At 33.4% G+C, this 11,825-nt stretch overlaps 2 protein-coding genes across 2 annotated transcripts; both read right to left on the reverse strand.

Moving 5' to 3' along the window:
- Positions 1–4,381: 4,381 nt before the first annotated feature.
- On the reverse strand, positions 4,382–6,645 carry LOC123909824 (12-oxophytodienoate reductase 1-like). The gene is made up of 5 exons (XM_045960738.1): positions 6,404–6,645; positions 6,169–6,315; positions 5,705–5,835; positions 5,286–5,447; positions 4,382–5,130 (listed from the first exon to the last, which is right to left on the reverse strand). Exons 1-5 carry the CDS (start codon positions 6,478–6,480, stop codon positions 4,550–4,552), a joined length of 1,098 nt encoding a protein of 365 aa, XP_045816694.1. The 5' UTR covers positions 6,481–6,645; the 3' UTR covers positions 4,382–4,549.
- A 912-nt stretch (positions 6,646–7,557) lies between these two features.
- On the reverse strand, positions 7,558–10,646 carry LOC123909822 (putative 12-oxophytodienoate reductase 11). Its single transcript, XM_045960736.1, has 5 exons — positions 10,041–10,646; positions 9,796–9,942; positions 9,529–9,659; positions 8,634–8,810; positions 7,558–8,485 (listed from the first exon to the last, which is right to left on the reverse strand). Exons 1-5 carry the CDS (start codon positions 10,115–10,117, stop codon positions 7,875–7,877), a joined length of 1,143 nt encoding a protein of 380 aa, XP_045816692.1. The 5' UTR covers positions 10,118–10,646; the 3' UTR covers positions 7,558–7,874.
- Between the last annotated feature and the right edge of the window lie 1,179 nt (positions 10,647–11,825).

The raw sequence follows: 11,825 nt of genomic DNA on the forward strand, positions 1-11,825 counted from the left end.
ACATTTTCCTTTCATTAAATCTACATGCAAACTTAGTTACTACTGAAATTTTTCAATAACATAATAATATCTGCCTAACTAACATATAGGTAAACATTAAATCATAGGAGTAAGATTGTATAACCACCATTATATTATATAGTAGCTAGGTTAGCAATTCTGTTTAGGAGTCAATCTAATATTAAATGAGTAGTCTTTTGACTGGTAATGGAGATTAGATTAGACCCTTTTGCTAAACCTAGTCATCATAGTTGGTATTACAATTATACTCTAGTACTACTATATAGCTAATTAAGAATATATACTTTAAAAGAAGCTATCTATACCACACTTTTTTTTGCTAATTAAAGCAAAGAAATTTAATTCGTATATTACATCATAAAATGGTATCAAGGGGAACATTGTTGGTTTATTCAACGCATAAATAATGAATATTATGAATCTGTGCACTATTTTAATTTTCACGTAAAGAATGAATCAAACATATTAATTGTATCTTGCATAACCCTTTGACATAAATGTAAGAATTTGAAATTAAGAAAACCATACTCATTATTGATGAGGAAGAAGAATAAAGAAAATGACATTTTTCTAATGGGCGTTAACTGTTACTATAATATTCATGATGACTATAAGATCATATATTGATGATTGATGATGAAGAAGATTGATTGGAAAACACTGACCACAATTCAACAAATAATATAGATAACATTTTCAACAGTTGGAATTGGGACCAATATGCATTCATAGCTGACTAACACATGTTGGTGTTTTTTATAATTGCAATCTTCATCATAACATTAATTCCCCCATAACTTTTAGCCAATATATATTTTTTAAAAAAGAGTAAAATCAAAGGCCAAATCTCTTGCATGCAGACAGAAGCAGAGGGTATTTTGGTATAAAAGGAGAAATAGAGGGTATTGAATTGGCTTTACATTTGGTCCAAAATAAAACATGTAAGCTAATATATAAGCTATATATATTCGATTTGTATGCAATGCCTTGTCTGGCCCATCCACCATTTATATACGTGCTCTAAACCTAACAGTGCTGGACGCAAGGGGGTGTGTTAAGAAGTTCACATTGGTTGCGAGATGACCTGAATATCTGAGAGAATTCTCACCTTACAAGCCGGTTTTGTAGGGTTTAGTTAGACCAAAAACTCAATTCTAAGATGATATTAAAGCATCCTCCACGATCTACTGGACCGCCTACTATCAGATTTCTGATCGGGTTATCCATCGTTTATATCCGCGCCTCAAGCCCAACAGTTCTGGGCGTGAGGGGGTGTTAAGAAGTTCCATATCGGTTGCAAGATGACCTGAATATGTGTTTATAAAGTAGAGACAATCCTCACCTTACAATCTAGTTTTGTAGGGTTGAGTTGAGCCCTATACTCAATTACTAAGAGTAATTTAGTGAGAGATAAAAATTTCAGTCTTTGTCCCGTCCATTTATCACCAATTTATCCAAACACAGTACAACTGAAATTGTCATTTCACATTTTGTCTCAAATTATAACAAAATAGAGGAATGGACATTAGAGAAAAATAAACACGTACAATGATACAATGTCATTATTTTGATGTTCAAATAACAACATAGATAAAAATTATTTTACACATGAAAAAAACATACTTCTAATGAACTATCTCATTGAATGAATGCATTAAAATGATTTTAAGTGATTTTGTATATATAGAAATTAAATTCAAACTAGATTGAAACTATTTAATAAATTTGTAGTATTCTCTTGCATGTCATTGTCAAGTGACATAAATTTGATATCTACTAGTACTAACATTTTTCTCTCTATACCAAATTAACCACTAATTTTTGGTCTATAAACAAAAACATGGGGGATATTAGTCATAGTCACAAGAATTTTAATTTAGATCATCGATCCCCAAATTAATTCGATGTATCCACATAAAAGAAAAAGTCATATAAAACCAAAAAAAGAACTTATAAAAAAACAAAAAGAATAGCAAGAAGATCTGTTTCTTGCTTTTACTTTTTTGTCATCCTAAATAACCCAACTTATAAAATCAGGGGTAAAATTTTCGAGGTAGTCAATGGGAGCAGCAATTGATTCTTCTATAGTTTGATTCTTTCTTGCTTTTTCTACTTTGTGAGATAGACTACATTGTGTCTCTCTCTTTTTCTTCTTTCCTATGGAATGGATTTAGGGTTTGGTGTGTACTTTATTTATTTTATTTTAAAAAATATGACAATACTCTCCTCATCCATCACTATCTTTTGCATTAAAGAGGAAGACATACACACAAGCAATTTGTACAAGAGAGTATACCTATGATGTAGACATCTCACTTGTATCATAAACATATTTTTAAAGTTTATTTAAATTTTAATTTAATTTTTTAAAATGTATGTAAAAAAATCTATATGGTTCCTCACTAAATGAAAAACATAGAAGTGCTAGTGTGATATATTTTCTTTATTTGTTGTTTTTGAGAAGATGTGATAATATTACTATAATTAGTTCCTCGGTTGCCATAGAATTTATTTGGCGTTAACCCTCCGATTTTTAAGGAAAAAAGGTCTTGATAATTCAGAGTTTAATTACAAGTTAAGTAAAGTCTGACTATAAATTATTCCCACTAGAAAGAGAACTAGAGTTCTTCCGAATAATTCATCCTAAAAAGAGTTCATTAATCACCGAGCCAAATATATTGGCCGCATAGAATTTAGATTCTAAGGATGAAAATGTTGTCATAATTATGACAACATGATTGGGCCAAGTGCAACATTTTATTAGATTTAGAGTAGTTCAAATTATGTACCATACTGCCAAATACCAATGCTTGTAAATCATTCACCATATATTGTATGATGATGATATGCTTGATCAATTAATGTTGTTTTTATGTCTATTGTTTTTTTGGTGAACTTGTACTCCCAATATATATTTTTGCTAATATACTAATATTCTCAAATATGTCATCATCTAGCTCCGTATCTTTTGTTCACTTATATATATGTGCTATAGGGGGATATGTGCATTTCTTCCAAAACAGGGTAAACATTTGTTGCTTTAGGGTAAAAAATCATAAAGGCACTATTTGTCCACAGGACAATGGTAGGTACTACAGTTGAACATCATAATAATTCACTTCACATTTACTATAGAGTTACATGAATGAACTTTAGTTGTTTAGGAATTTTATTGGTACAAGTACAAAATGTAGGTGACTAGGTAAATTATACACTCAACTAACTCAAGGTAAAAATGAAACTGTTTTTTCCCCGGTATTGTACTGTTTTTTTAATCCATTTTAATCCAAAATCAATTTTTAGTTATACATTAAAATTAATATTTTGGAGGGTACAAAACATAATCAAATACATAACCATGAAACTGGTCAATCAGAATATTTTTGTTGGGCTCAATTGGTTGGCCCAAAATAAGTTACAAAACATAACCCAACTCATTAAGAGAGCCACCCCCACCCCCATTCATTTCTTGAAAATCACACCCCTCCGGAATTTGAAGGTTTCTCTTCCTTCCTCCATCATTCTCTTATCCCCTGAAATTCCAATTTTGCCCCATGAGAATAAAGTTCGGAACATAGATTATGAACATTTTTTTTTAAAAAAATGTCCATACGACATGTTCCGTTAAAACACACTAAAAAAAGTACGGAATTACTAATCCAGACGAAACATAAACATGATTTTTTCTCGCGTATGGAGGGTTAAATTCCGTGTTTTTTTTCCATCTGGATAGATAAATCCGGACTGAAACAGTTTTTAAGGACCATGAGGGTGGGAAAAGAAACTCTGAATAAGTAACTGAATAAAGAGGAGTGGACAAAAAAGCAAAAGTCCTAACTACAACAAATTGTCACACATTGTCATTTCATGTCAAATAGAACCTTTTTCTTTTCTTTAAAGCAAAGTTTTTTCAGATAGTGTTTCAAGTTCATGCATTATGGATACAACAATTGAAAAGTTGGAAAGGCTGGATATATTGATGTTTCCTACAAAGAAATGAGAAGGAAACTGAATTATTAATATGAATTTTATGCCTTCCAATATGATATAAGCTCCAATTATGAACTTGGATCAAAATTCCGTTGTCCAGTGCTATACATTTCGAAAATATCGGTTTCATAATTCGACTTCACATTGGTATTTTTCCCATACTTTCTTAATTTACTTGGCAATGATAGCCAAAGCCGGCAATGAAATATAAAACCTCTACTAGTATAGTACTAATGATCAAAACTAGTTCAACTCAACAACCAGAACATAATTTTGATCATGTTTACATCATATTAGTTATTTAAATCAACAATTGGATCTTATCCGTACATCTAAAATGAATGGATTGATTGAAGAAACAAAGACGAGATAACGGAAGTAATCAACTTATTAGCACAATAGTATTTTTGTAAAATCAGGTACATAGCTTTTGTCAAACACTTCTTGCAACACAATAGCAGGAAACAATTTGCAAGGGATAAATAATTTATTATATAGTGAGGAGGCTCCACCCTTGGATGTTACGGCATTGGTTGCATTATTCGAGAAAAGGGTAGTCAGTATAACCAATAACCGGATCAGAAGTGTAGAACGTCGCCCTGTTATACTTGTTTAGAGGAGCATCAAGTGCAAATCTCTTTGGCAAATCTGGATTAGCTAAGAACAAACGACCGTAAACAACGAGGTCTGTCCTATTTTCAGCTATGGCATTGATCCCATCATGTCGGTTGTAACCTCCTGCAGCCAGGAATGTTCCATTGAATGCATTTCTCATTGGCACAAGGCTGTGAGGACATTCATCTTTTTCATGATGAGTTATTCTTGGTTCCACCATGTGCAAGTACAGAATACCATATTTATTGAGGACATTAGCCATATAAAGTCCCAATTCTTTGGGATTGGAGTCTACACATTCTGCATAGTCTGCAAAAGGTGATAATCTAAGTCCAACTCTTTCTGCTCCTATTTCATTTGCAACAGCTTCAACAATTTCCAAAACAAACCGACAACGGTTCTCAAGGGATCCACCGTATTCATCTGTTCTATCATTCACTTGATCTTTCATGAATTGGTCAAGTATGTAGCCATTAGCTCCATGGATTTCAACCCCATCAAATCCTGAAATTTGAATCACATTGAGCATGTTTGGTGATTTGAAAAATGTGTTATTGCCCTTTAAAGCAATAAATAGTAAAGTTTTTGGAAAATATTATTGTACTATGATTGAAGCAATTTTCAAATTCGGATAAATTTGTATAGATCAGTTAACTTACCAGCTTCAATAGCATTTCTTGCGGCAAGTCTGAAGTCATTGACAAGTTGAGGAATTTCATCTGTCCTTAGTCGTCTTGGTGGCGTGATTTTTTCTCCATCATTGCTTGGTGTGAGTGGCTTGTCTGTTGAAGATATCGGTGCTTGCCCATTCGGCTGAAAACCTGTTGAGAATAAAATGGAATATGGACATACATTGAGTGAGTACATTGTATGCATAAATTAGTGACACATCAGGCCTATATTTATGCAATAAAGCTTGAACTGCTCAATATTTGCAACTTGATTAATCAATAATTTTCTGCATTTTGCGGAACATAAAAGTTTGCAGCTTAACTGCAAACTCAATTCAAAACCATATGGTCCTGACTTAAAAGAAAATTGGATAAGTTAATTGATAATTTGAGGAAATACTACTTACTAGGATCAGAAACTCTTCCAACATGCCAAATCTGACAGAAGAAAGTAGCACCTTTAGCATGAACAGCATCCACAATGGGTTTCCATGCCTCGACGTGCTCTTTAGTCCATATACCCGGCGTGTCTGGATATCTTCACAAAATATACAAAAACAAAAAAAGAAGCAATTTAAACATCACTATTTATTTATCTATAAGAAACGGTGGAAACATAATCTTGACGACTAAGAAAAACAGATACAAAAAATGCAAACAGAAGACACGATATTTGATCACAGAATTCGGCCAATTGTACCTACTTATAAGAATGCAGTATCTTTCTGTTATCACTTAATTTATAGAGTATAACTTATATTTAAATACTACGATCCAGATCCAGATTACAATATTCCCCAGAAACGTTCCCACTTACGAGAAAACTATGAGTGATATACTACATTACTACCAAATAGTACTATTTACTCACCCTTGTGCGGTATCAGAGACACCAGTAGCTTCGGTTATGAGAAGACCACCGTTAGAACCAGCAGCTCTCTGAGAGTAATAGAGGATAGCATGTGGTTGAGGAACGTTGCCGTAGGATCTATTTCTTGTCAAAGGTGCCAAAACAACTCTGAAATGAAGCAAATTGAGTAAATTACACAAACAAATGGTGAGTGATGAATAAAATGATGAATGAAAAGATATATAAGAGATAGTACCTATGAGCTAGTTTGAATTTTCCCAACTGGTAGGGAGTGAGAAGTGGAATAGGATCAGATTCAATAACACCAGCCATTTTTACTTGATGATTAAGTAAGTGATACTACTACAATTGAGTTGATTATGAATATGAAGTTGAAGTGTTTTTATTTATAGTGAAAGTGAAAGAGGAAAGTGGTGGCGGCTTTGTATAATACTGTATTTATTTATACGTTGCTGTTGGTGACTGACGTGTGTGATTGCGTTGCATATGCTCCTCTATGTATGGGACTTAATTAGTCTCTCACCGCTGTCCAATTTGACTCCTATGAATCACAAAATATTTTTTTATGATATACTAACAATTATATTGCTGTTCATCATTCAATTATTAATTACTACTAATTACGGAGTATAACTACCAATTACTAGCACTCTTTAAACAAAGTATACTAGAAATTTTTGTGAGCAATGTATGATGTATCTATTACAATGTTGTATGAATATTATACTTCAACATTTATGCTTCCTCCTTCATTATTATAACACCATTTTAGAATACAGCAGTGCTATACAGCACGACGGATTTTTCGTCTATATTGCACGAGCGCTACTTAATTTGCCTCAAACCTTTGTTACTTAACTAGGTCCCTCTCATGCCACTTTTGGATTAATTAAAGGAAAATGTTTGAATGCACGACACATTTTGTCGTCTCAACCGAACGACCATAGTAACACACGACACGTTTTGTCGTCTCAACCATAGTAACACGTGTTACTATGGTCGTTCGCTTGAGACGACAAAATGTGTCGTGCACTCAAACATTTTCCTAATTAAAATTTGACCATCAATTTGTCCAACTTTTTTCCACAAACACGGTAGCACAGCCTATCTATTATTTCCGTCCATTAAAGTGATTGAATATATGCACCTCTGTAATAAGTAAAAACCCCTTTAGATCCTCTATCTTCCATTCATTTTTTGAAGGGTTTGTTGTTTTACTGCTACCACTATTTTCATTCCAGAATATCTGAGACTACGGTAGTCCCCATATGTATCAAGATTATAAAACAACTTATTAGTTCTGGTACTACAAAACGCTTATAATTTAGTTGGAAAATGTTAGTATCTCATGATGGTTACATACTTACAATATCTAAATATAATTATTCAGTGCTAAAATTAATCATCTTATTATCTCAAAGATCCAAAGCTTGTATATAGCATTAAAAAATCTGGTATACTTCACTGGCTTTACATTATGTGTTGTAGCAGAGAAGTATGAGAACTGAGAAGACTAAATATATAAGCATCAAAATTCTTATTTCAGTGACCAATTTTTTATCCTACAAGTTCCCTTCACGGGAGCTAATACACACTAAATGTGGATACTGTCATACACTTCTTGTTGGCATTCACCGACAAACACAATAGCAGAAAACAGTTTGCAAAGGATAAATAACTTATTATTAAGTGAGGAGGTTCCACCCTTAATCGGAAGCTACAACATTGGTTTCATCCTCCAAGAAAGGGTAGTCAGTATAACCAAGAACCGGATCAGAAACGTAGAATGTCTCCCTGTGATATTTGTTTAGAGGAGCATCCAGTGCGAATCTCTTTGGTAAATCTGGATTTGCTAAGAACAAACGACCATAAACAACAAGGTCTGCCCTGTTTTCGGCTATGGCATTGTTCCCATCATGTCGGTCGTAACCTCCTGCAACTAGGAAAGTGCCATTGAAGGCCTTTCTCATTGGCACTAGGCTGTGAGGGCATTCAGTTTTTTCATTAACAGTTTTCATTCTTGGTTCCACCATGTGACAGTAAAGAATATTGTATTTATTGAGGGCATTAACCATATAAAGTCCCAATTCTTTTGGATTGGAGTCTCCACATTCTGCATATTCTGCAAAAGGTGATAATCTAATTCCAACTCTTTCTGCTCCTATCTCATTGGAAACAGCTTCAACAACTTCCAAAGGAAATCGGCAACGGTTCTCAAGGGATCCACCATATTCATCTGTTCTATCATTCACTTTATCTTTCATGAATTGTTCAAGTATATAGCCATGAGCTCCGTGGATTTCAACCCCATCAAATCCTGCAATTTGCATCCCATTGAGTATTAGATATAATTGTAAAATGTTCCCTCTAAAGAAACAAAAAGTTCAATGTCTGAAAATTTTGTATTATGATACGTTGAATAATTTTTTAGTTTTGTAGACATTTCAAAAGATCAGTGAAGTTACCAGCTTCAATGGCATTTCTTGCTGCAAGTCTGAAGTCATTAACAAGGTTAGGAATTTCATCAGTCCTTAACCGCCTTGGTGGTGTGAATTTTGCTACATCAATACCATTACTTCGAATTTGTGGTGTGAGTGGCTTGTCTGTAGAAGATATCGGTGCTTGTCCATTTGGCTGATACACTGTTGAGAATGAACATAAAAAATGGGCATACAGTGAGCGTTTACATCACAAGCACGGACATTTATAAACCAAAAAATCAGAATGTAGTTTCCCCCTTACTTAATAATACTCAATAAAAACCTCCCACACCAATCATATCCATTTTACTGTAAGCAATGGTAGACTCCTCTATTAATTGATGCCAAAAATATACTTATTTGAGCGACAGGTTGACAACAAAGGCAACATGACACATTATTAGCCAATAGAGCTTGAGCTGCTTATTATTTACGAATTGATTAATCAAGTTTCCTGACTTAATGTAAGGTGTGCTACTCCTTCCTACTGTCCTAGTATATATCATACATTCATATCATGTTTTCTGCTGCCAATTTCTTGCAGAAAATCCTTCTAGTCTACAATTGCATTTTGACAAAACTGTTTTTGCAGAAAAGAACAGTTAGAAGCGGTTCAATCAGCAATTAAGCTCAAATCAACAAAATTCCCCATTTATGTTATGTTAGAATCATATTAGGCCTGTGTGTTTTAAATTACAGTATGTAACCACAATTGCAGCCGTATTTGAGGCTACAACTGTCTCGCAACCACAATTTCAAAGGCTTTGGTCATATTTTCCCGCATTTTGCAGCAACTGCAACCGCAATTTAAAGCCATAGTACTGAATTCAACGAAAATTGGATCAATTAATCGATAATTTGAAGAAATACTACTACATACCAGAATCAGAAACTCTTCCAACATGCCAAATCTGACAGAAGAAAGTAGCACCTTTAGCATGAACAGCATCCACAATGGGTTTCCACGCCTCAACGTGCTCTTTAGTCCAAATACCCGGTGTGTCTGGATACCTTCACAAAATAACATACATAAAAACACAGTAATTTAATCAGCACAATTTATTTATCTATAATAAGAAACAAAACTGTAAGCACAATTATGATAAATAAATGAAATTAGAGTGATTAGTTGGTAATATTGACCCACCCTTGAGCTGTATCAGAGACACCGGTAGCTTCAGTTATGAGAAGACCACCGTTAGAACCGGTGGCTCTCTGAGAGTAATAGAGGATAGCATGTGGTTGAGGAACGTTGCCATAGGATCTCTGTCTAGTCAAAGGTGCCAAAACAACTCTGAAATAATAAAGTACAGTAATTGAGTAAATTACACAAACACTTGGTGTGCGATTTGAAATTCAACTGAAATGATGAATAAACAGATAAAATAGTACCTATGAGCTAGGCTGAATTTTCCCATTTGGTAGGGAGTGATAAGTGGAATAGGATCAGATTCAACAACACCAGCCATTTTTAGTTGATTAAGTGATACTAGTCTATTACAATTGATTAAATTATGAAGTTGAAGTGTTTGAACTTTGAAGTGTTTTATTTATAGTGAAACTAAAAGAGGAAAGTGATGGCAGCTTCTTTTTATTTATTTGTACGCAATCATCACAAGCTGGTATCGGGGTTGAGTTAAGTCCAACTCCTAAAATAGTATCAGAGTTAAGCCTCTTTGAGATCGGTTGATCATCTGTTATCAAGTTTCCGTCATTAGAACCATCTACTATCATTTATATCTATACACCGGATATGTATTAATCAGAGATAGACGATTATAAGTCAGTTTTGTAGAGTTGATTTTGATTTTAAGATATAAGTTGGTTTTGGTGAGTGACGCGGGTGATTGCGTTGCATGCTCGTCTGGTCTGGGAATTAGTTCCAAACCGCAGTCCAATTTGACTTAATTGAGATCACATAATATTTTCTTTATCAAATATTGTTGCGAATAATTGCTTGATAATTGAATTAGTACGCATATAGTAGTAGGTCACTCCATGACCGCACAACAATAGAGTAGAAAGAAAGACAGGCCATCAACTTGCCTTGCCCTTGCCCCCACCGTTCAGTTATTTGCTTTAGTCAAATAATACATACATACATACATGCATGCATGTGCTTTCCACATTTAACAAAGTGGGTGTCGGATGTAATGGGATTTTCTGTTGACCCAGATATAAATGTTTGAGATTATTTCTGATGGTGGGTACTTATTTTTTTAAGTACTAGTACTTAATAGGTATTTAATTGGAGCAAAACACAAAGAGTACTTAATAGGTACTAGTTTTATAATAAGAAGTGATACCTATTTTGTTTTTGTGGGTCTCATTTATAATAATGTATGATTATTGGTGCAATGTGTTATTGGTGGGATCCATTTAGAACGTTTTAACACATTTGAGTTGGAGGGATTGATTACTACTATTATTATTAAAAAATTATATATGAGTAATATGTACACGTGGGGTCTATTTAAGTACTAAAAAATGAGTATCTTCATTGTGGATGCTCTGAGATCACTTTATTAGAAACCGAGTTAAAATCTAAACTGTTCTATCTTTCATCAAATATTTTCCTTCCTTCAAAAAAAAAAAACTTTCATCAAAGATTTGTTACTATACTAATAGTTAATTGATTCAGTAATGATTGATGCTGAACTTGATAGGAAAGATCACGGTTTGATCTCTCACAAATGTAATCGGAGGGGGCTGAAAGCCTGAAATCATTTGATGAAAGAACCGTAATGCCGAACCAGATTAAACCGTCATCTAGACCGGATAAAAAAAAATTGTTACTATGTATTACCTTTACAAGTTACAACGATGAATCCAGATTCATGAATAGAAGAATCTGTAGCACCCTTTATTTTAATGAAAAACTTTGGACAGCAATTTTTTTGACTTGATTAAAGAAGTGGCATTGTTACTTGAGTAATTTAACTATTTAATTTGGGGTTCGATCGGTACATATGAAACTATTTAAATAAATCTTAATTACATATGATTAGTCTCTACAATCTTATGAAGAGATATTTTAGATACTTTAGTTTATAATATAAAATATGAACATTATATAGTTCAAATATATCAGTTATTCAATGTATCTAAAAAATAAACTTTTGTCTATAATTAAAACCCGAGGGAACATATGTATAATGTACTTCTCTAATAATTGGT

This window comes from Trifolium pratense, linkage group LG2 (genome assembly GCF_020283565.1).
Source record: "Trifolium pratense cultivar HEN17-A07 linkage group LG2, ARS_RC_1.1, whole genome shotgun sequence".
Classification (NCBI taxonomy): Eukaryota; Viridiplantae; Streptophyta; class Magnoliopsida; order Fabales; family Fabaceae; genus Trifolium; species Trifolium pratense.

What these genes read in the sequence shown, in the direction of transcription:
- LOC123909824 (XM_045960738.1), bottom strand. Translation starts at nt 6,480, where the DNA reads ATGGCTGGTGTTATTGAATCTGATCCTATTCCACTTCTCACTCCCTAC. An exon ending in AAATTCAAACTAGCTCATAG is followed by an intron (nt 6,316 to 6,403) that starts GTACTATCTCTT and finishes GCTTCATTTCAG; the next exon opens with AGTTGTTTTGGCACCTTTGA. An exon ending in TGGAAGAGTTTCTGATCCTA is followed by an intron (nt 5,448 to 5,704) that starts GTAAGTAGTATT and finishes TATTCTCAACAG; the next exon opens with GTTTTCAGCCGAATGGGCAA.
- LOC123909822 (XM_045960736.1), bottom strand. Translation starts at nt 10,117, where the DNA reads ATGGCTGGTGTTGTTGAATCTGATCCTATTCCACTTATCACTCCCTAC. An exon ending in GTCTCTGATACAGCTCAAGG is followed by an intron (nt 9,660 to 9,795) that starts GTGGGTCAATAT and finishes TATTTTGTGAAG; the next exon opens with GTATCCAGACACACCGGGTA. An exon ending in TGGAAGAGTTTCTGATTCTG is followed by an intron (nt 8,811 to 9,528) that starts GTATGTAGTAGT and finishes CATTCTCAACAG; the next exon opens with TGTATCAGCCAAATGGACAA.